Below are 22999 nucleotides of genomic sequence, written 5' to 3' on the forward strand. Positions count from 1 at the left end.
AATACTATTGCAATAGTTTTTTCTCTCCTTGAATTGTTTCATTTAAAGTCATTTCCCAAATGAATGTATAGTTTATATGAAATAAAAACAAGTTGAAGTAGTTTCAGTCTCTATTAATAGCTGACTAGAAACTCGAAACCCAGATCAAGTAAACAGTTAAAACACTCAATAAAGCTGCAAGTCTGCACCCAAACATCCTTTATCAGCGGAAGTCAATTACCAAACTATCGATAGTCACACATGCTATCGATGCATCGATAGTTTTTTCGTTTCTACCATCAATTAATTGCTATCGGAGACTCAGCAATTGCAATACATCGATAGTTCGATGCATCGTTACCAGGCGAGTAGCAAGCCATTTCTTTTCGTGTAAGCCCATAGGTTGCAAAGCTTTATATTTAGATAGTATTGAGGGCTTGCCCAATGTTCATTTTGTATGGCGTTTGATGATTTCAATAACTTCAAAGTTTTGCAGGTATTTGTTGGCAAGAATTAGAAGAAATTTTTCGTGTGCAAAAATCATGTGTAAGCCCGGGCTTTATTTTAAAATGGTAGCTACGCTCCTGGTTACAGCCCTAATTCCTTTACATATGACTGAAGTCAATCTCAGGTGTCCTTTGACGTGTTTTGCTATTCAGTATCATTGTAGGCCCTGGGATGTTTTTCTATATACAGGAAACCTGAATTAATTATTTGTTTATACTGCTTCACAACTCAAGTCTGCTTTCTAAAGCGGATGGGCAGAATAATTATATATGATGTTCATGGAGAATGGTCAGCAAATATTTTTGCTCGATTTTTGTTGTTTTTGTTACTATTGTTGTTTTGACAGTATTTCCATGAACATTTTCTAGAATATTAGTATCTGTATATTATTTTTGTACCGCAAAGGTTTTCTATTTGTAAGCTTGAGGGTGAGGCTATAAAAGCTGGCATAAAGTACCTCTGTAAGGTGCAGGCTTTACACCATCTTTTATCTTCTGGCGAGTGTATATATACATGGCTGGGTGACTTATTGGCACTCTGCCTGAATGGCGGGATGATAAATTATAGCTTCCGGACTAGTTCATGTCTCTGCTGTATAATTACATCACGCTCTCATACTGTAATCTCAGCTTGTAGCAGCCGTCAATTGTGTTAATGTCTACCAGAAATTCATTACTCATAACATTCATAGCCAATATAATAGTCCTTGGTAGTTGACCTTCACACCACTGCGTCCCTGATCCAAGACAACACCACTACCTCTGCGTCCCTTCATTGTTATCCATTTCTATAATTTATATTCTACCAACAAAAATATGGAAATAATGGTAACGATAATAAAGGTGTAACGACAAATGTCTATAGAATTCATTTCGTGCGTGTAGATCAATATCACCATGTGTACGCCATGTTGCGTGATACATGCACGACACCGTGATTGCACGCCGTTGATTAAATTGTGAACGGTTGTCCTCTGTATTGATGCATTTTTCAAAACGTGAAAAACGTAGTTGTCGGACATTGGTCCAAATGCACTTGCATGATTGTGTCATAAATACCAATGTCAGACAGAGCAAGCATGCAGTAACCAAAAAGTCACCATGAATATGCCAAGACTTACGCAAGTGCAACGAGACAGCGCAATCGGTATGATCAATATAGGGGCTTCACAACGTCAGCTGGCAAGAAGCTTCAACTACAGCCAGGCCGCCACCAGCAAACTGATAAACCGCTACCAGCAAACAGGCCAGACCCAAGATCGCCAAGATCGGGAAGACCAAGTCACGACGCCGGCCGAAGACCGCTACATCCGGCAGATCCACTTCCGGAATAGATTCGTCAACTGCGGCGACAGCACTAGGATACGCCATCAACAGTCGAACAGTCCTTCGACGACTTGGTATGGCTGGTATACGAGCCTACCGCCCCTTCCATGGAATGGCATTGACCCGTCTACACCGTCCACGCAGACTGCAATGGGCACGAACTGTACGTCGATGGCAGGGACGTGACTGGGAGAGAGAGCTCTTTACAGATGAAAGTCGGTTCAGAAACGATGGCAGAGTTCGAGTTTTTTCGACGTAGAGGAGAGCGACTGGCGCCAAACTGCGTTCAAGAAGTTCATCCCTTCGATGGAGAAAGCGTCATGGTATGGGGCGTCATTTGTGGCCACAGATCAACAAGACTGGTTATCATCCGAAGAAATCTGAATGCCCAGCCATACAGGGATGAAGTGTTGAGACCTTTTGTGGTGCCCTTTATTCCACAACAGCCAAGACGAGTCATATTGCCGCACGACAACGCAAGGCTTCGCACCGCCCGAATTGTTCGAGAATACCTGCACAAGGTTAGCGTCAACGTATTGCCTTGGTCAGCACGTTCTAGAGACATGAATCCCACTGAACATTTCTGGGATCATCTTGATCGTCAGCTGAGACAGCGTGTATCTCCTCCAGCGAACCGACAGGAAGTTGAACAGACTCTTGGACTTATGGAACAGGATTCCTACTGACGTCATCGGCCGACTGACGACGTCAATGAGGTGACGTGAGTTGGCGTGTATGGGTGCTCAACGTGGTCACACTCGCTATTGATGACTCCTGTTATCATAAATCTCACATACGTCTTTGCTTCTAATTTTTTGATCAAGTAAAATCGGGGATAACTTTCTTTAGCCTGGTAGGTTACGTGTGATACAGCCTCACACTATGTTGTTTGGCCCCACTGACCAGAACTTCCAACAGCTGGCACAAGCACTGAGTGGTTGAACATTGTCCATGATTAGTTCCATGGGGCGACGATGCCCATTTCTCGCGTGTGCATGCATTGACAGTGATTTGTGCAGGTAGAATAAAGTACGGGAAGCGTGGGTGAAGATTCCTCCAGTCCAAATTGGCAGTTCTGGACTCTCATCGGGGCCATAGAAGATATTAAGAACAGTTGACCATCGTCTTAACATTCGATCAATTCTAGTGTGCCAGGATGAACAATGACCTGTGCCAAGTGTGAACAATGTAGTATGATCTGTTGACTATTTGCATAGTGCATAAGGGGCGGTAGGGTAGCCTAGTGGTTAAAGCGTTCGCTAGTCACGCCGAAAACCCGGGTTCGAATCCCCACATGGGTACAATGTGTGAAGCCCTTTTCTGGTGTCCCCCGCCGTGATGTTGCTGGAATATTGCTAAAAGCGGCGTAAAACCAAAGTCAGTCAGTATAATGCATAAAGTATATAACCACTTTCGCGTTTCTTTTTTTCGCTATTTCTTTTATGTATTTATTTTTGTCTTGCGAAGTATAGTTTAATACATACTGTGGCGTGACGTGTATTAGGGGATTGTTTAATTTATGCACATAACTTCACATGCCCACAAAGTCAGTAGGCAATCAAAGCAAAGCATCAAAACGATCTTCACGGGAACTGCCAATCGCGGTAAGAAGCGAGACCACAACACTGTAACAGTACTAGAGACTGTAACAAACAGGAACAGGGTTAGTTTGTTGTTTTATTACCCACGTGGTCAACGTATGGGTAGTTGCATACTAATCTCTTATTACCCGCGTGGTCAACGTATTGGTAGTTGCATACTAATCTCGTACGTCACACGAGGGTCGTATCGCGTTGACCTGTGTCGTAACGACTTGACCTGAGATTCTAACGATTTGATTGGATAACCGATGACCTCTCAATTAGGTCATATTCTGACGTAACTATTTTTTCATCCATGACAAACACGTGAATTCATTCATTCTACAACTTAAATGCATTGTGGGAATGTAAACATTGCGAACGTTGCCGTGTCGCTGTTTAATTGTGAGTCGAACTGAGACATTATATCCGTCGAAAAACATAAACGCAATGTTTCCACCAGTGATGTTAGCCGAATGAAGCAACTGCAAACCAAGAAACGGGGTGCTACGGAGTAGTTTACTGTAGGAGGCTGTACGAGGCGATGACAACTGACATGCATCGTGACGTCGGTTACCAAGGCAGTGACGTCATTACAGTGACGTCATGCAAATATTGTACTACAGTACAAAACTCTTCCGCAACCTCTTAATGAAACCGGTTTCGGTTTGAAACCAAAATATTAACAAAAATACGCTATTTTGTCAGTTTAATGCATGTAATACGTGGGTAATAAATAAAATACCACACTCGGTCTCATTACATACGAATTATACGAAACGAGTGTCCTTCCTATTTACATACGAATTATACGAAACTCGTGACCTTCCTATGTTATCTGACCTCGCTTTCGCTCGGTCAGATACCATAGGAAGGACACTCGTTTCGTATAATTCGTATGTAATGAGACCTCGTGTAGTATTCTCTATTTACGCCGCACTCAGCAATATTCCAGCTATATGACAGCGGTCTGTAAATAATCGAGTCTGGACCACACAATCCAGTGATCAACAGCATAAACATTGATCTGCGCAATTGGGATACGATGACATGTGTCAACCAAGTCAGGAGCCTGACCACCCGATCCCGTCAGTCGCCTCTTACGACAAGCATGGGTTGTTGAAGATCAATTCTGACCCGGATCTTCACGGGGTTTATTTACATAGAAAACTTTAATAGATTTCAAGCGATACAATGTCGATTTTTTGCGGAAACCAGACTGAATGGCGTAATGGCATCAAAGAATAAGAATTCTAAAATACTGATCCATTGTTTGCCATACGTGCTTCAAGCCCATGGGCTTACAAACAAAGTAAGTGATATCGACCTGTTAGCGCAAAGATCGTTTTAATCCCGGCCTTGTGTAGGTCTAGGAACTTGTTTACCAAGACGATGAGAAGCGACATGACGTTTTTCCTTGGTATTGGGTTACGTTCCATAAGTGAGTTATGGTCTTTCAAATCCACCATTGTGACAGAGCGTTTTACAGGTGAATATTTAATGCACTATCGAACAGCAGATGGGGTGTATACATGCAGCACAAAGTAAGACAATGTGTTAAGGGCTGACAATGGAATTGTCTTTTTACGAATAAGCACTATTACATGTTCGACAGAAAAACCCTAAATACCTACTGTGGTGTGACGTATATCAGGTGGTCGTATTATTTATGTACGTAACTTGACACACACACTCACGCACACGCACGCACACACACACACACACACACAGAGCCAATCAACAGAGTGTAGTATCAAAACAAACTTCACAGGACCTGAAAATCGCGGTAAGAGTGAGTGAGTTTAGTTTTACGCCGCACTCAGCAATATTCCAGCTATATGGCGGCGGTCTGTAAATTATCGAGTCTGGAGCAGATAATCTAGTGATCACCATCATGAGAATCAATCAATGACATGGGTCAACCAAGTCAGCGAGCCTGACCACCTGATCCCGTTAGTCGCCTCTTACGACAAGCATAGTCGCCTTTTGTGGCAAGCATGGGTTGCTGAAGACCTATTCTACCCCGGATCTTCACGGGTCGTAGGTTTAAGTAATAATAACATAACAAAAACAAAACAGTAATCATAAAACCAAGAACTTGGAAGGAAAAAGTGTTATCAATTAAGTTGTTTAAATATACTGTTCCGAGAAGACCCCCTTACTGGCTGATTTCTTTTCTTAAAAATTCATATTTTTCGGAACAGTTTTCTTGTCTTTAGCTGGTGGATGACATTTTGAATTACTTCAGTAGATATCGTAGCTTCAAGTACAAATGTCACGACTGTATATGTCTTCATCTCAAAAGATCTAAGAAATGGCTTTACAAATTGGACTTTATTAAAAGGTGTGATAACGGCATCTTCTTTCTTCCCGACCGATTTAGCAGGACGGATGATAACTTATCTTGTCTTGCAAGACCGAAACATGAGTCTCATTAACCTATTCAGACAATGACCTACTTTTCAGCCAATCCGAATTTTCTCGTGTGAACGTGAAAAGAGGCACCACAAACACCTGTGGTTACACTGAATTTCAATTCCTTGTTTCATAAGAAAATGGTATTTACAAGTTAATTTTAATTTTAAACTTCAATAACATCGTATTTCTATATGTTATGGCGAGGTGTAGACAGCATGACCTTAATTAAGACGTCACAGACTGCCCCTGTTTGATGAGGTCGTAAAATTATTCACAAGTCATCTGGCTCATACGTGTTCTTTGCGCTTATTCAGTGTGGTTTTGTAACGCACAATGTGAATGATATAATATTAAGTCCGTACGAGACCGCCAAACGTTTCTGGCGGCAGAGCCTCATTTTGAGATGTACACGATTTCCAGAATTCCGTTTGTCAGAGCACGCTGTACCACAGAGCACGCTGCACGACGTGTTTGCAAGGATTATAAGCAGCGTAGTGTTGCAATATACAAGTGCTTAGATGTATCAAATAATACTGAATAATATTTATGTATCCAGTGAATTGGTCTAAAAATTCTGGACTGGTTATTGTACTAAGTTGCGCAATAGGACGGAACCCAGTCGACAGGAAACGAGACTGTTGTGTAATCCTTGTTTTGACTTGGTTGCATAACGTAGCCATGTGGTTTAGACATATGGCATTGTTCTTTATTTCTCTCGGAAGGACAGTTTCTGTTGGTTTATGGTGATCTACAATGCAGATGAATGTTTGCCGACCACACGTCATCGATTACGTGACGTCACAATCAAATGACATCACTAATCTCTCTGCCATTGAAGCCCATTACTGCACGTCTCGCACTCAAGATGCAGACAATAACTGTTTTAATAACAAAACAAAAATTGGAAGAATGATTTTTGATGATAAATGGAAACTTATCCTTGTGTCATTTGATATCGGTAAAGCTTAAATATGTTGATTTGACCCGAGTGTCTGTTGATCCATTGTCGTAAGAGCCGATTGATCGGTTGGTGAGACTCGCTGACCTTGTTGACACATGTCATCGTATCCCACTTGCGTAGATCGATGTTCCTGCTGTTGATCACTAGATTGTCTGGCCCAGACTCGAGTACTATGTACAAACCGCCCCCATAGAGTTGGAAAATTGCTGAGTACGGAGTTAAACAACAAACAAACAATTAAACAAGTGTTTGCCACTAACATGGCAATGTTCTCCGTCGCTAAAGAAAAATGAAATATAACATATTTACTACTTTTTATCTTTTTGCCTCATAGAAGATTACCTTTTGTGTGATGTAGTTTTTTAGTGATGGTCAACTTGGTAGATATTTCAGGAATATAGTAGATTTGAATGTATAGATGCAGATGCACACGCCACTGTCAGTATCAGTGTGTATAAGGGCTGGGACAGGCCCAAATTGATTCATAGTTTCTACCCGGGTACCCCACCCCCTATTACCCTACCCTACCCCGATACCTGTTATGTTAATTCCTGACATCAAATTTGTAAGAAATGGCAATATATTCCTCAACTCGGAGGCTAAAATTGGGTGCAACATTTTATGAGATATCGCATTTACATGATTTTGAAAAGGGGTCAAAGTGTCATGGTGACCTTGAAGATAGGGTCAAAGTCACCCACGTCGACTGGTGTCTGCGTAATCCCCCAATGTGGACTCACCAAATTTGAAGACATTGGGTACAACATTGCATGAGATATCTCGTTAAGTCCCCAGTCGCGGCGGGGGACAACAAACAGAACAGAAATATTTGGAATGGGGCAAAATTGTCTTACTGGCTGCCATTGGATGTCGTACACATTTATTTGTCGTTTGACAATTACGGTCTCCATATTTGTGCCGGGAGATTCAACACTGCTCACGTACTCACTTGCAGCTGCTTCACTATGATTTACGTCAGATTTACACTATAACTTACGTTAATGGTCAAATATTATTCTGCAGGCACATATATTAGTACGACATATGTGAATATAAAACGATCATGTGGTATTATATATTATTATTATAATTTTGTATTTATATAGCGCCGATCTCCAGCTTGGCTGCTCACAGGCGCTTTGTTTTTCCCTCGATCACCGGATGTCAATCTCAACGGCACTTCGTATTAGGGCATCATGTTTTTTTTATGTTTCGCGTACCCACCAAATTCTGAACATGGGTCGGTCGGTCGAGGGAAAAAAACAAAAACCAACAAACTAAAGACAAAATTATCCGAATAATGTTCTTGATTCTCATTTATTGTAATTCTTATTACAATTTCTCGCGTACTCTGGACTTGTGGCAGCGACTGATTAAAACATTTTAGTTAAGCATTTTATATGACGAGGCGACACGTTTTAGGTTGGAGTCGGCGGTGTTGGAATGGAAAAAAAAGTTGTTTTTTTTTTTGCTTGGTTGTTTTATTGTTTATTTATTTTTTATTTTATTTTTTGGGTGTGTTTGGGGTTTGGGGTTTTTTGTGTTTTTTGTTTTGTTTTGTTTGTTTTTATTTGGGGGGCTTGTCTGGCAATAATATTAGAAGGGTCGGTCCGACGATGAGAAACACAAAAAATGAAAATGCTGCCCTTATCAATCTCAATTCCCGGGGAGCATACAACTCTTGCAGCCACTAACCGGATTAACTTAATGTGGCTTTCCCATCCTTACAAGGTACCCATTCGCAGTTGGGTGGACTGGGACACATAGTCACAGTACTTTGTCCAAGTTTACTGCATGTTGCTGTACTGGGTGTTTGCACGTATTCATGTGGTCACCATCTGGTCATTTACCAACGGATTCGTGGGTTCTTTTAAGTGCACAGGGTTGTGTACTGTACAGTAGGGGTTGTGACAACACTGAAAGAGTCTGCACACAACGCTGACGCCAAGGTTTTTACACAGGTGGGCTCGATCCCGGCACCTCAAGCTCGCTGGATTACTAGCCCGGCGCCTTAGACAGCTCGCCCACCAGGCCAAATGTTAAAATGAAGGAGGGTGCCTTTTTCAGCCTGTGTTAATGTCCAGCACTAAATACTTCAAAACTGCATGATTTAGATCACAAGGGTGAATTGGAGTCTAACATTGTATACTAGGCACATAAAGAAACTGTGCATACAAAAATTTAAAATCTAAATTTATCAAACCTGTGTAGACACATAAGGATTTAAACTCAGAGATTAGTGACATGTATCCAACATGTATGCACGTGCCATGTTCCGTGACGTCAGTGGGTTCGTCCTTGAGACGTGCAATACGTTGTTGCACGTGCATTCGGGAAAGAGAAACAGAGCAAATGAATGCCACACAATACTGTCACTTTGGAAAGCTCAACCCCTGCCCTTGCGATCGTTCAAAAAATTAAACGGCTATTGAAACGCATAGCATGGCAAGGCTCACGTCTGCACAACGTCATGAGGCCATTGGGATGGTCCGTGGGGGAATGTCTCAACGACAAGTGGCTGCACATGTCCACTGCCACCGGAACACCATTTCTGCACTGGTAAGACGCTACCACAACACAAATGACGTCATCGATCGGCCACGTTCTGGACGCCCACGTGTAACAACGCCGTGACAGGACATATTGATAAGGGTGACCCATCTTCGCCACAGGTTTCAGACTGCAGTGATGACTGCCCGAACCATCCCAGGACTTCGCCGTATCCACCCCAACACAGTTCGACAACGTTTACGTCATCACGGGACCAGACCACGACGTCCCGCCATACGGCCTATCCTGACACAACGTCATCGACAAGCTCGCCGAATGTGGTGCCGAAATCATGTCCGCAGACCCTTGTTTTGGTGGAGAAATGTTATTTTTACAGATGAGTCCAGGTTTAACATTTCCCATAGTGATGGACGTCAACGTGCCTATAGACGCGTGGGAGAACGTTATGCACAGGCCTGTGTCTTGAGAGGGAATCGCTTTGGTGGTGGTTCCGTGATGATTTGGGGTGGAATAACAGCACGCCAAAGAACTCCTTTGGTGATTGTTCAGGGCAACTTAACTGGTGTGGGCTACAGGGAACAGATTCTTCGACCTGTGGCAATTCCTTTTTCTGCAACGTCCTGGCCCTGGGTTAACATTCCAACAGGACAATGCCCGCCCTCATACGGCAAGGGTTGCTATGGATTTCTTGCAACACCACAACGTTGCCTTACTGCCTTGGCCTGCAAATTCACCGGATCTCTCTCCGATAGAGCATGTTTGGGACGAGATGGATCGACGTCTACGCCGTCTTCCTCATCCGCCAGATAACGTCCTTGACCTTGCAACAGAACTTGAGAGAAGGGCGTGACATCCCACAAGCCTTCCTTGCACGTTTGATCGGCTCTGTGCATCGTCGATGCACTGCTGTTCTCAATGCCGATGGTGATACCCGTTATTGAGCTTGTGACATGGTCGTATGTCCCCTGTCCCGCTTGTGGACTCGTGACGTCATTGTGATTGACTTTTCAACTGAAATTCTCCCGACTTGTTATGGTCTCATGATCCCTCCATTAAAGTTTATATGTACCTTTGACATTGTTATCGTACTTATCAACTGGGATAATATTCTGACAATGCACAGTTTCTTTATGTGCCTAGTATATTTAAGAATATTTCGCTCATATGACGTGTGTGTATGTGGTGCTGCTTGTACTAGGCCAGACTGAAGCTGGTTTTATAGTGCTAGCCCACTGAGATACCATGCCGCAGTTAAGCATGAATACCCCACTCAGACACATTATACTGACTCCGAGCCGACCAGTCCTCGTTTTACCCATTAATGCCGAGCGCCAGGCAGGGAACAACAAGTACCATATTTTGACATCTTTTGGCATGATGTGGCAAGGGATTGAACCGTGACCTTTCTCTGGGCAGATGCTCTAAACACCACACCACGGGAGGCGGTTTTGATCATAGAGGAGAGGATGTAGGAATCAGAATTGTGTAAGTGATTGTGTAAAACGCTATTAGCCTGTTTGTGGGTAGGGAATTCACAGGCTTTGATCCCTTCATCCAAAACCCCAGTTGTCCTACTGACAAAATAAAGAAACATACATTCATAGGATTGAAACATACCTGCAGGGTGAAAAATGTAATAATGCTCGAAATAAAGTTCCATAAAACATATGCACTCTGAAATTAAACAAAGCAATACTGGAGACTACTGGAACATTGTCTTTATTCCTCATCTTTAACCCCCCACCCCCAACTCCTCTTTATACTCTCACACAGAATCACATATCTCCATATTTACAGCTAAATGATGTTCTATAGCAATCTGATACAAGGTATGAAGTCATAGAGGAATAAATATGGACAAATATTGTGACAGGCACTATGAACTCTTTCACAGAAAGTCTCCACTGGAATAGTGACATTGACCAACACATGCCATTGAGTACCGTATATTACCGTTTATAAGCCGACCCCATGGATAAGACGACCCCCAAACTTGACCCTTAAAATCAGTGTCAAAATGGTGTTTCGTGCATAAGCCGATCCCCTGCGATGGGGTCCTAATCGCGGCAAACACAGACCACAGACAACTGGCAGTTACCAATAATTATAACTTTGGTCCACATTATTCAAAGAATTCACAATCATATATATTGCATCTACTCACGGATCGAAACGACAGTTGACAGAAAATGCATAATATATTTTGTTTCTCTAAATATGATATTTATTGTAGCAACTTTTTATACACAATTGTCCAGTAAACTGCTGTACAGTTTATCTTTCAATCACAATCTTCTTTTCCTCCAGGAAATACTCACATGCCTCGTTCAACATGTTAAAGTCATCAACACTTAGCCATGATGATGACTTATGTTTTAGTAGATGTAAAATGATTTTACTCCTCTTCCAACATTTCAATACAATTACAAGGAAATGTTGAGAGAGGAAGATAGAGATAAAACTGTTGAATATCCTGAATCCCGCTTGTCCTGTCAGAATTCCAGATACTCTTGTGCCAGCACAGGTATGTTGTTCTGGTATTTTTCTTTGAATGTGTCAAAGGGCTGATAAGTATGTCAGCAATGTTATCCAAAGTTTGCTGGATACAGATACCCAACAGCCTATGGCACTAAGATTAGTCTCCCTTTGGACAGTGCACGGAGGGATCAGATCAGAGATGTTCAAGATCCCTGCCACTGTGAATCAAGCTGTCACTCAGAAACTGTCGACCTTGACCTCTAGATCAGCAATTTCTGAACATCCAAACCAAGACACTGATCTTTGGGATTCCTTCTTTCCCAGCTACAAAGCAACGGATGAGCCTATGGTCACGTGTGTAACTTGCTTATGTCTTCATACTGTACGCCTTCAACAACACGACCTGTTATCAAGCCCTGAAACCATGGAAACAGAGGGGTTACGTATGATTACAGGTTCCTACATATCAATATCACACACATGCACAGCTGACCAGGACAATATCAACCGCCATGTCATGAAAATATCGCCTGCAACTAAATTACCCATGTAAATATGCTACTAAACATATACCACTTAAAGGGCATCTGATTTTTTCATAGGATTACAGCTAATCTTTCATGGCTGGTGGGTACTTCAATCTGCATGATTTAGATTATGTTTACGATAATGTTGCAAGTATATAGCCAAGGCACAAAATCACAATTGTGAATCAGTCATTCAACCCTTGATCTGGAACATCTAAAGGATGCTGTCACATAGTCAACCTAAAGCTTCCCCAAATCAACCTTCAAATGGTGTGATAGGTGTGTCAACTTACTGAGTTTATTTTGATGGTGCAACAGAATTTCTTGGTATCAATGTCTTCCAGTACCGCCCTCTCTCCTCGGTATGCTCCATTCACAACCATCACTTCTTTGCCTGAATCACAGCCGATAATGATGCACTTTCAGTCAAAGTCAAGAGATGAAAAGGTCAAGGTCAATAGATGATGCTTCATAGATTATCAGCTCATTGAATAAGAACTAATTTCAGAAGATGCAATGTGTGAAGCCCCTTGTTACTGTCAGAATAGTGAGTGAGTGAGTTTAGTTTTACGCTGCACTTAGCAATATTCCAGCTACATGGAGGTGTTCTGTAAATAATCGAGTCTGGACCAGACAATCCAGTGATCAACAGCACGAGCATCGATCTGTGCAATTGGGAACCGATGACATGTGTCAACCAAGTCAGTGAGCCTGACCACCCGATCCTGTTAGTCGCCTCTTACTGAAAAGCAAGCCTAATCCAGATCTTCACGGGACAATTTCTAGAGTATGTTTTAAAACCTTACTCAATTACTCCTAAACTTAATATCATTTTCAGTAAAGTTGAGTATTATCACATATAAAACTATTATAAGCTAGGTTTACCTGACAGAACAGAATGTTACTACACTTAACCTCATAGACAAGTGGATAAAGACCGGTATAACTGCCTTTACATGGATGATGAGGACATATCCTGCCCTAGAATAACCTTCGAAGAGAACACTATTTAGGGGAACAATTACATTACCTGTAGCAGGTATGACTGTCTCAGGAGAACACTTTTAGAGTTAACTACATTACCTATAGCAGGTATGACTGTCTCAGGAGAACACTTTTAGAGTTAACGACATTACCTATAGCAGGTATGACTGTCTCAGGAGAACACTTTTAGAGTTAACGACATTACCTATAGCAGGTATGACTGTCTCAGGAGAACACTTTTAGAGTTAACGACATTACCTATAGCAGGTATGACTGTCTCAGGAGAACACTTTTAGAGTTAACGTTACCTATAGCAGGTATGACTGTCTCAGGAGAACACTTTTAGAGTTAACGACATTACCTATAGCAGGTATGACTGTTTCAACATGGGTCTGGTCCACCTTGATGGTGTCACCTGAATCCAGTGTCTTGACGATCCCTGTGTACAAGTCCTTTACTTCCTGGAACATTAAAAATCAACATTGGATGGTACTGACATTTCAAAGAAACGCAAGTCTAGCTTTTTGCCAAATTTTTCAATAGAAGACAACCAAAATTATGTTCAGTCATTTATTCTATAGAAAACACTGTCAATTTAACTGCTGAAAGTTGCTGTTGACATTGACTTGCAATAAGTTCAAATTGATCACAGTCCTTCAAATGGATATACCCTTGAACGCGAAAAGTGACAGTCTCTTTAGTAGCGTGTATAGCCACCTTTAGCTTGCACACAGGCCGTGCAACGTCACCTCATTGAGTTCACTAGAGTCTGAAAGAATGCCTGAGGCAAGTGGTTCCACTCAAACACCAATCCCTATTCCAATTGTGCAAGTGTGAGTGGCTGTCTACCTGCAGCAATCCTCCGTCCAATTTCGTTCCCAGAATGTTCAATGGGAGCCATATCCAGGGAAAGAGATGGCCATGGAAGAACGTTAATGTTGTTCTGAGACAGATAATCCATCGACACCCTTGCTGTGTGAGGGCTGTAAACGTAGCTGGCGTTGTTGACAGGTCAAACTTGGCCCCACATATGGCCGTCGGCAGTGGATTCCAGCAGCCCGAAGACGACGCCTAATTGTATCGCTGGACACTGCTCCCCTTGACCCATGAACTAAGGCTGCTGTAACTGTTGCTGCTTCAGTTCGGTTCCTTAGATGAGTGACCCGGATGAACCGATCTTGCGCATAAATTGCAACTTGTGGCTGTCCAGTACGGGGACAATCAGCAGCAACCCGGTTTGCTGATTACGTTGAGCAAGCCGTGTAATGTGGTAAGATGACAGCCCAATTGTCTAGCTACAGCGGTTGCAGAGCTACCTCCGTGCAACTTTCCAATGGCCATTCCCCTCTGCTCAGTCGTTGGTCTACGCATCGTTTGTGTGGCGTGTACACCTCTTAGCGTCAATACTGAACTTTTTTTTACACAAACCTTTATAAAGGATACCTCAGAGTGAAATGCATGATTTCCATCCAGAACCGTAAATGCACGTGCTAAAATTATGGTTTTGCTGCACTGTGGGTGTGTTTGTGCGATTGTCTCATATGGACGTCAAATTGCATGACATCATCTCATCTGGGTTCATTCACGTCACTTTACCATGAACGTTCCATAGACATGAACGCTTACTTTTATGAGATTTCATTTTTTCGAAAGTTGCGTTTCTTTTGCTGTTCAGTATATTTCATCAAATTCTGACTGGCTTCAAAAAGGAGCACGAGCACTGAAAACGAACCGCTTGCTGGTTAAATTTTGTGAAAAAAACATACATTATCCCTCAGCTACAAGCTACTGAAGTTATACAGCTGTTGCACAACTGACTGACTGAACGCCGCTCAATATTCCAAACATCTTAAATAAAAATGGCATTGTTGCAGCAAAAGATAGGAAATGGTTTGTGCAGATACAGTTTATTATCCCTCAGCTACAAGTCTTTAACGGCTGATGTTATACATCACGCTGTTCCTGAAGTGGTTTAGTTTTACATTGAGTAATAAAGGATTTTTTCACCGCAGTTATTTTCTAGATGTCATTTATGTCAAAATACTGTTCAGCATACAAGATGTATTCTATCAGCAGCAAACTAAAACACTTCTCTTACTTTTACATAAGCCTTCTTCTTGTAGAACTTGTCCCCCAGTTTCTTGGACACAATTTTGACAACAATACCCTTCTGGAGCCAGTAGTCCTTCCGGTTGACCTTCTCCTTCTTCTTCTCCTCGAACTGGGGACAAAACAGACACAACTTCAACATCTGAGGCTAGAGTTATCAAAAACTAGGTCCCCTGTGGTATTTACACATATCTCACTACCTTGAGTTTGTTTGTTTGTGTTTTTGTTTGTTTTAACTAGTGTTGGGAATTGGTTAAAATCTCATAATTGATGATTGGTTCATTACTACCGTTTAATCATCGAAAATAATTAGTTAGTGTCATTTATTAGCACATTAAAATAAGGGGTTTCTTCTGGGGGTCCAAAATTTCACATCTTTAGGATGACTAATGTTAGAAACATAAATTTCTGGAATCTTTAAGATAAATTCAATCATGACTTGAATATTGCTAAAAGCGTTAAAATGAAAACCATCCATGTGAAAATATTGTCAATGAAACCAAGTGTTCCAGAATTGTTTGTGTTCGACATTTTATGATTTGCTTTTAAGTCACTACGACCAATCTTCTTCCACTCAGCAATAGTTCAAGCAATATGAAAGCAATATGATGGCAGTAAATGTTCGAGTCTGGATCAGACCATCCAGTGATTAACATCATGAGCATTGAAATATACATCTGATATACAATGACATGCATTACCCAAGACAACAAGCCTAATCCTCTACTTTCATTAACTGCTTTAAACCAATTCTAGATAAATCTTCACTTGTGACCACGTAAGTATTGCAATCTAATTACATATGTTCAGATATCAGGAAAACAGAACTTGTAAAACATCAGGTAAAGTTAAAATATATCGCTTAATATGATGCAGTGACCAAAATGTTAGGCAAGCAATAACAGTAGTGTTCACTGAAGCTTAAAAGCTTGTTACCATTTTCATTTCGGTGATCAAAATTACCTGCTTTTGATTTAAATTCTGGAACAAAGTCCACATGTGATAGGTACTGGTAATTTATTATAGGAAGGGGAGGCCAGTGAGATTAAGGGGACTATGAAAAAACAATACATTTTCACCATTTATTTATTATATACAGGTGGTCTGTGTCTGGGTGGGGTTGATGTTGAACAATTGTAATCTAAACGGGAGGACGGTTGAGAAAAACACAGTCCTTAGACTAATCTCATGGCACTGTCGTCACTCTAAGAAATTACTAGTCCCTTGGGTTATTATGGTTGTGAGTGCATTTCCAGCTAAACAAAACATGTCTGTTGTGTACCGGTTGGTCGGTTGGTTGGTTTGTTGTTTAACCCCACACTCAGCAATATTCCAGCTATATGGCGGCAGTCTGTAAATAATTGTGCCTGGGACAGACAATCCAATGATCAACATAATGAGTATTGATCTACGCAACTGGGATATGATGACATGTGTCTACCAAGTCAGCGAGCCCGACCATCCGATCCCGCTAATGGCCTTGTATGACTATCATGGGTTGCTGAAGATCGATTCTGGCCCGGATCTTCACGGATCTGTTGTGTACTGACTGACCTCCATGATTTCACCCAGTGCACTTTTCCGCTTCTGTCCCCTCATCTCTGCCCCCGTGTCAATCTTCCCCTCCCGCCGAGAACTCTCCCCCTTCTCAAACACTGACTTGCTGTCCACTTTCTTCAGAGGGTTATCCTGGGGCTTCCTGAATCACAGAACCAACACCAACATCAGGACATGACAAATCATTAGGGGCTCTAAATGAGCTTCACACATTGTACCCATGAGGTGAATCGAACCCGGGTTTCAGTGTGATGTGAGAATGCTGTAACCTAGGCTACCCCACTGCCCTGCATGCAAACGGTACCTGATATACATATCGGAGGAACAACGACCACTTCTGCATTATTTACAGGTCACCACGTAGCAGTGATTGATATCATAAGCTATAGCCGAAGCCGCCGGTGCACAACGAAACAACCAAAATCTTTAATAAAAGGCATTATTCCAGTAAACAAATGTGACAAAATGTGCAATATCAAGAAATCTTCAATATGAAATTTGGCATTATTCCAGGACAAAAACATGTAGTTCTTTTGGGGTGTTTTGGCAAAATGTGACTTTAAAATGTAGCAGAACATACAGTTGAATCTTTAACATTTGTCTTTGAATCAAGCTTGTAGGGACTCTTACCCAAAACTGTGAACATATTGTTAATGAAAACAAGATTCCAACTTGTTATCAAGAGAAATCGAGATTGCAATTTTACCAACCAATCTCTGATTGCATTAATCGGATCACCACTACTGAGAACCAGTTATTTTCATCTTACAACTCCTCATGATGGTGTGACTAAATTTTATGATGATGCCCGAATACCTAGGAGATTCCACCAGTCATACGAACATAGTGAACTTACTTGAACATTGCCTCTTCTTTCTTCTTAGCTCCGGAGTCGAGACAGAAAGTAACTGAAGTGAAACAAACAGCCATGTTTATCAAATCTGCTACTTTCGGTAGATAGACAGTCTGTAACTTCAGCTACTGGAAGGACTGTTATGTTTCACCTGCGTATTCAGTGAATCAATCAGCATCCATGTATGAATATTCTTGAATATTTTAAAATGGAGTGTTTGTACTTGAGTTCGGGTGTAATTATCAAACTAAGATATACAAAAAGCCCAATTCACTGGTGTTCCCCATCGTATTATTGCTGGAATATTGCTAAAAGCGACATAAAACAGAACTCACTCACTCACTCATTCTAACATGTCCCTGGGGACATATTATGGTGAATATGGTAAGAGTTTAAAAAAGTATTTATAATGCTAGTGTTGATTGAGAATTCAGATATGACATATGTAAGTCACAGGTTACTTTGGGTCTTCTAGTCTTTGGGTATTGCTTGATGTCTACCTTTAAACAGCTCGGATATCCAAGTGACACAGTAACCTACCCTTTTCTTCTTCGTCCTCTCGTTTCAGTTCCGTGAACTCAGGATTGTGGGACTTGGTCTCCGACTGAGATGCTCTTGAAATCTGTTGCTGGATAAATCTGGCCGTTCTTTCCTCATCGTCCATGTCCATCTTTTCCTTTGCCTTGACTGATTCCTGCCGCTTGATGGTCTCAGGGTCTCGGTCAATGTACTGGACAAACCAGCCCTTCTCTGTGTAGTCCACCACACACTCACCTACAACAGACAGGGCAGAGGTAGAAACTCACACTAGTCCTAAAGTACTTGCCAGACTGACCCATAGTTGACAAATCATGAATACTAGTAGAAACTGGCCATTTTAAGGGTTTTACAGTGTCATTATTATAATAGTTGGTTGGTCGTTGTGTAATGTCGCGCTCAGCAATATTCCAGCTACTAGTATATGGCAGTGGTCTGCAAATATTGGAGTCTGGACCAAAACATCTAGTGATCAACAGCATGAGCATCAATCTATGCAATTGGGAATACGATAACATGTGTCCCGATCCAGTTAGTCCCCTCTTACGAAACACATGGGTTGCTGAAGATCAATTCTAACCCAGATCTTCACGGGTTCATACTTGTAGTAATATTTCCAATCTTCAGTGTAATCATCAGATAAATTTCTTCTCCATCAGTTTTATGTTTTACCTATATCTCCAAAAAGAATTCAGTAATAAGCATTGATTTATGGCTCGTGCCCCCAAGTTCGGTCTCTGTCTCATGATGTAATTACACAGACAGGCAGGTGTGATACTTGTACACATGACATGTTATGATTTCTGTTGATTGCAAAATGTTATTCACAAAACAATGAGCATGTATTTTCAAAACCCAACATCTCTATATAAACACACACAATGAGCCGTGAGGGCATCGGCAAAATGAACCAGCCAATGAAAGACTTTGTTACACTTGAGTGCACACCCACCGATTCTGACTGAGTTCGGTATCCCGGGTGCTTTGTTTCGAGGGAAGTAAACCCAAGTACAAAATATTGCACTTTTGATTTGCGATTATACGCTTATAATCTTGTTTATATGTTTTTTCATAATCAGCAATGTATATTATATGTCATGAATAAGTGATAATTGTGTTTTAATTATGTTTGATTTTTTGGTTGCATGTGACCTTTAAGGGAATGGAAGGGATTCAAGTTTCCACTTAACTGTTCAGAAGAGAAGAATGAGTAAGCAAAAAAGCATGAGTCAGGATAAGGAAAAATAATGTCATAAACACAAACCAAAAAGTAAACATATTAATGATATACAAAGCTGGTTCTACTGGTTTAAAAGATTTAGACTGATTGGTATATAGTGGCATATCAACATGATCAATGTAGAATTTAGGTCCAAATACTCAGATATACAGAAAGGAAGGAGACTCACCTTCTTTCCCCAACCACTTGACAAACTCGGTGAGGGTTTCCCACATCGTGGAGTTCATATGGACATGTTCCCGATCTGCGATGTATTCCTGGTACACTATATTAGCATGGACTCGCTTGGTTCCAAATCTCCGCCGCAATAATTCCAAGTACCCATCCTGAAAATCTCTGGAAGAAAAATAACATACATGAAAATAGGATGGCACTAACCAGGATCCTATCAGTACAGAAACCTCACCTTATTTAAGGAAATTTATCAAAACTTTATTCTGTTACACCAAAATTAAAATCCACCCACATATTTTTAGTGAATTTCATGAAAATGTAGTGGTGTAACAATACAACAATACAGTATTGTTTGGCGATACAAGGTTTACAATTTAATACAATATTTACAGCTCCTGCATCACAATACATTACGTTACAAGTTATACTGACATGAAAACATGAAAACTACCGTAACACAAGCTATTCAAGATTATGTTTATACCGATTTCTAGTATTTTCCCATAAGCTATAAAAAGCAGAATCTGCATGAGAGCCCCAATGTAATATGTTTCACCCCTTTAACATTGTTTAACATCCAATTTTCGCTGTTGGAAATTTATAAATGAATTGTTTGGGCTTGAGATTCAACTGCGAAAATGGAGAGAAGTTTTGATCCAAATATACTGTATCAGGATAGAAACTGTGTTGCTCCCATATTACTAGGATACATATAGTATTGTGACCTTACAGCCCTGGTAAAACGACTCTCAGAAATAGAAAGTTGTAACAAGTAATATAATATTCAAAATAGCCATCTGACAAAACCTACTTTAACAATAATAAACAGATAATCAAAAGCACTTTATATTTGTGAATGTAATTTTCATTGCACACTACATATAGCAACCAATCACCATGTTTTAATAGTGTAGGAAGTCAGCAGGCAGTAAAACTCTATACATATCTTTTGATGGTTACCTTTCTTAATACAGATGAAAATATAAATACCGGTAACTAATGAATGTATTGTTATGCAAAAACTTGATTTAATTTGAACATAACACTGGACCATACGGCAAGTAAAACATTGGTCCCATGTAATTTGTGTCTAGTTTCAGACCTCAGACCCAGAGTTTTACATGGACGCAAGATTCCTGCGTATTGGACGCAGAAATTTGGTGAAGTACCCCCAAACTAAAATCCTGTGTGTCCTTGTGGACGCAATATAATTTTTTTCTGGGAAAGAACTTTCTGAGTTTGTAATGATATCCCATATTAAAATATAAACATTCTATTTACAAGCATTATTCTAATGACATTGAAAGTAACACATATCTTAACATAATCATTATCAAATGGGAAGCATTCATTATCACTGATTTAATGCAAATTGATGGATCCCCAATTTTGGAAATGGACTCTCAAAAAACTATGCCCTGAGTCCCAAGGACTCCCAGTTTCGAAGAGCTATGTAAAACCCTGCAGACCTGTGGAACTGTCTGCCTCAGTACTGACTTGAGTACTTAATGTGTGTGTGAACTTACTTTGAAAATGTATCAAGGTATTTGTCTGGGTTCTCAGCAAACAACAGCAGCTGTCTCTGATGGGACTCGGACATCATGTGGCACTTAAAGCCATTCTGGAATGAAAGTGTACAAAACATAGAATCCACACTGACAAAGTTATAACATCGAGACTGAGTATGCTCAATCCACTTAGGAGAGAGTAATCATGAATAACAAATATAAACAAACACAAAGAACCTGGCATAATCTAGTGATTAAATAAAGTGACGAACAACAGCATGTCATCTCACCTCATCACGGCACTGTTTCTGACACATCTGGCAATACCATCGCAGTTTCTGAAGTCCTTTGGCTTTGATACGATTGGCTATTGCTTTGGGAGTTAAAAAACCTCCTTTCTCCTTCCCCATTCTGCTTGATTATATTTCTGGAACAAAATAACATCAATAACATTATGTCAGTTATTATGATTATATAAATATATCTTAGAAAACTCTATCTTTGAACTGTTAACATGGTTAATTTGGTTGGTTTGTTGTTTCACGCCACACTCAGCAATATTCCAGCTACATGGCAGCGGGCTGTAAATAATCGAGTCTGGACCAGACAATCAATCAGTCATCAGCATCATGAGGGATAGGGTGACATGTGTCGATCTGATCCCATTGTTAATTGGGATGAAGACCAATTCCAAACCAGATCTGCACAGGTGACATGTAAGTCAATATACCCGTCATGATCACACAACAGAGAGCCTGCTTCACAACCCTGATCCCATTGTTACAGATGGTGGCCAAGCATGGGTTACTGAAACTTGACAAAGTACTGTGACTATTCCCAACCAGATCTGTACAGGGAATGCCACACTAACTCGGGTGCTAACATGGCTCCCAGGGAGGTGATGACATTGATATTGACATCCAGTGAACGAGGGAAAACAAAGCGGGATGATCACATATCAACAGATGTTAGTATGTATGTATGTATGTAGACTTCATGCTATATGTATGTAGATAAATGTATGTATGATGATGTATGCCACTGTATCAGATCTGTTCACAGCACTTGAATGATGAAACCTGTTTTCAGCCACTTGATTTCCATGAATGAATAAACCAGTGTGGTACAAAATATTAACTTTTTTCGTGCATCTTGGCATTAAAACTCCAAAAGTAGATAATCGAAACTCAATTCATAACACAACTTAAATGGGATGTGATGAATTCGTGGACAACAACCAGAGGCCAGGTTTTTTATAAGTAAATGACAAAGTGACGGGGACACTGATGAAAACTGATTATCGTATCACAGTGATCATGGTGATTCACACCATTGGATCAGCGAAATGTTCTGGAGGATAGATCGCAAAGATTTCCTATATAGTATCTATACCAGTGTAATTGAAGATTTATTTAGTAAGTGTGTTCAGAAAGTTCAAACTACCTTTCGTGGTCATTCACTTTCACATCAGTATACTTACAAAGTGGCAAAATAATCAAACAAATGTAACTTTATATCGCTTTCTGTTCTCTTTACACCGGAAATACTTTTTCCGGAAGCGTTTGAACGAAGTACAAAAGATACACTGGGTTGTTCCTACGAACTGCAACGCAACACAATTAACAGCAGTATTTCTCGTTAAACCTGATTGTTTTCAATTATTCTTTGTGTCTTAAAGAGAGCTGTGATAAACTGATAATTGTCTACCTTCATTACCGTCTACGTTGTACCATTTATATGAAACACGTTTT

At 40.7% G+C, this 22999-nt stretch overlaps 1 protein-coding gene across 2 annotated transcripts; it reads right to left on the reverse strand.

Moving 5' to 3' along the window:
- Positions 1-11510: 11510 nt before the first annotated feature.
- LOC124291103 (DNA/RNA-binding protein KIN17-like) lies at positions 11511-22808 on the reverse strand. 2 transcript variants are annotated; one of them, XM_046728003.1, is made up of 11 exons: positions 22729-22808; positions 21539-21675; positions 21267-21361; positions 19736-19902; positions 18330-18563; positions 17793-17844; positions 16934-17078; positions 15369-15491; positions 13632-13731; positions 12580-12680; positions 11511-12175 (listed from the first exon to the last, which is right to left on the reverse strand). In XM_046728003.1, exons 2-11 carry the CDS (start codon positions 21656-21658, stop codon positions 12110-12112), a joined length of 1203 nt encoding a protein of 400 aa, XP_046583959.1. In that variant the 5' UTR covers positions 21659-21675; positions 22729-22808; the 3' UTR covers positions 11511-12109. The 2 variants fall into 2 exon arrangements, with proteins under 2 accessions (XP_046583959.1, XP_046583960.1); XM_046728004.1 differs by lacking the exon at positions 22729-22808 and adding an exon at positions 22692-22710.
- Between the last annotated feature and the right edge of the window lie 191 nt (positions 22809-22999).

The sequence above is a fragment of the Haliotis rubra genome, unplaced genomic scaffold (genome assembly GCF_003918875.1).
Source record: "Haliotis rubra isolate DU_JTF1 unplaced genomic scaffold, ASM391887v1 Scf481, whole genome shotgun sequence".
Lineage (NCBI taxonomy): Eukaryota > Metazoa > Mollusca > Gastropoda > Lepetellida > Haliotidae > Haliotis > Haliotis rubra.

Coding starts and splice junctions, on each gene's coding strand:
- LOC124291103 (XM_046728003.1), bottom strand. CDS start 21,658: ATGGGGAAGGAGAAAGGAGGTTTTTTAACTCCCAAAGCAATAGCCAAT. Junction 18,564..19,735: donor CAAGTGGTTGGGGAAAGAAG/GTGAGTCTCCTT, acceptor TGTCTGTTGTAG/GTGAGTGTGTGGTGGACTAC. Junction 17,079..17,792: donor AAAGAAGAGGCAATGTTCAA/GTAAGTTCACTA, acceptor TCTGTGATTCAG/GAAGCCCCAGGATAACCCTC.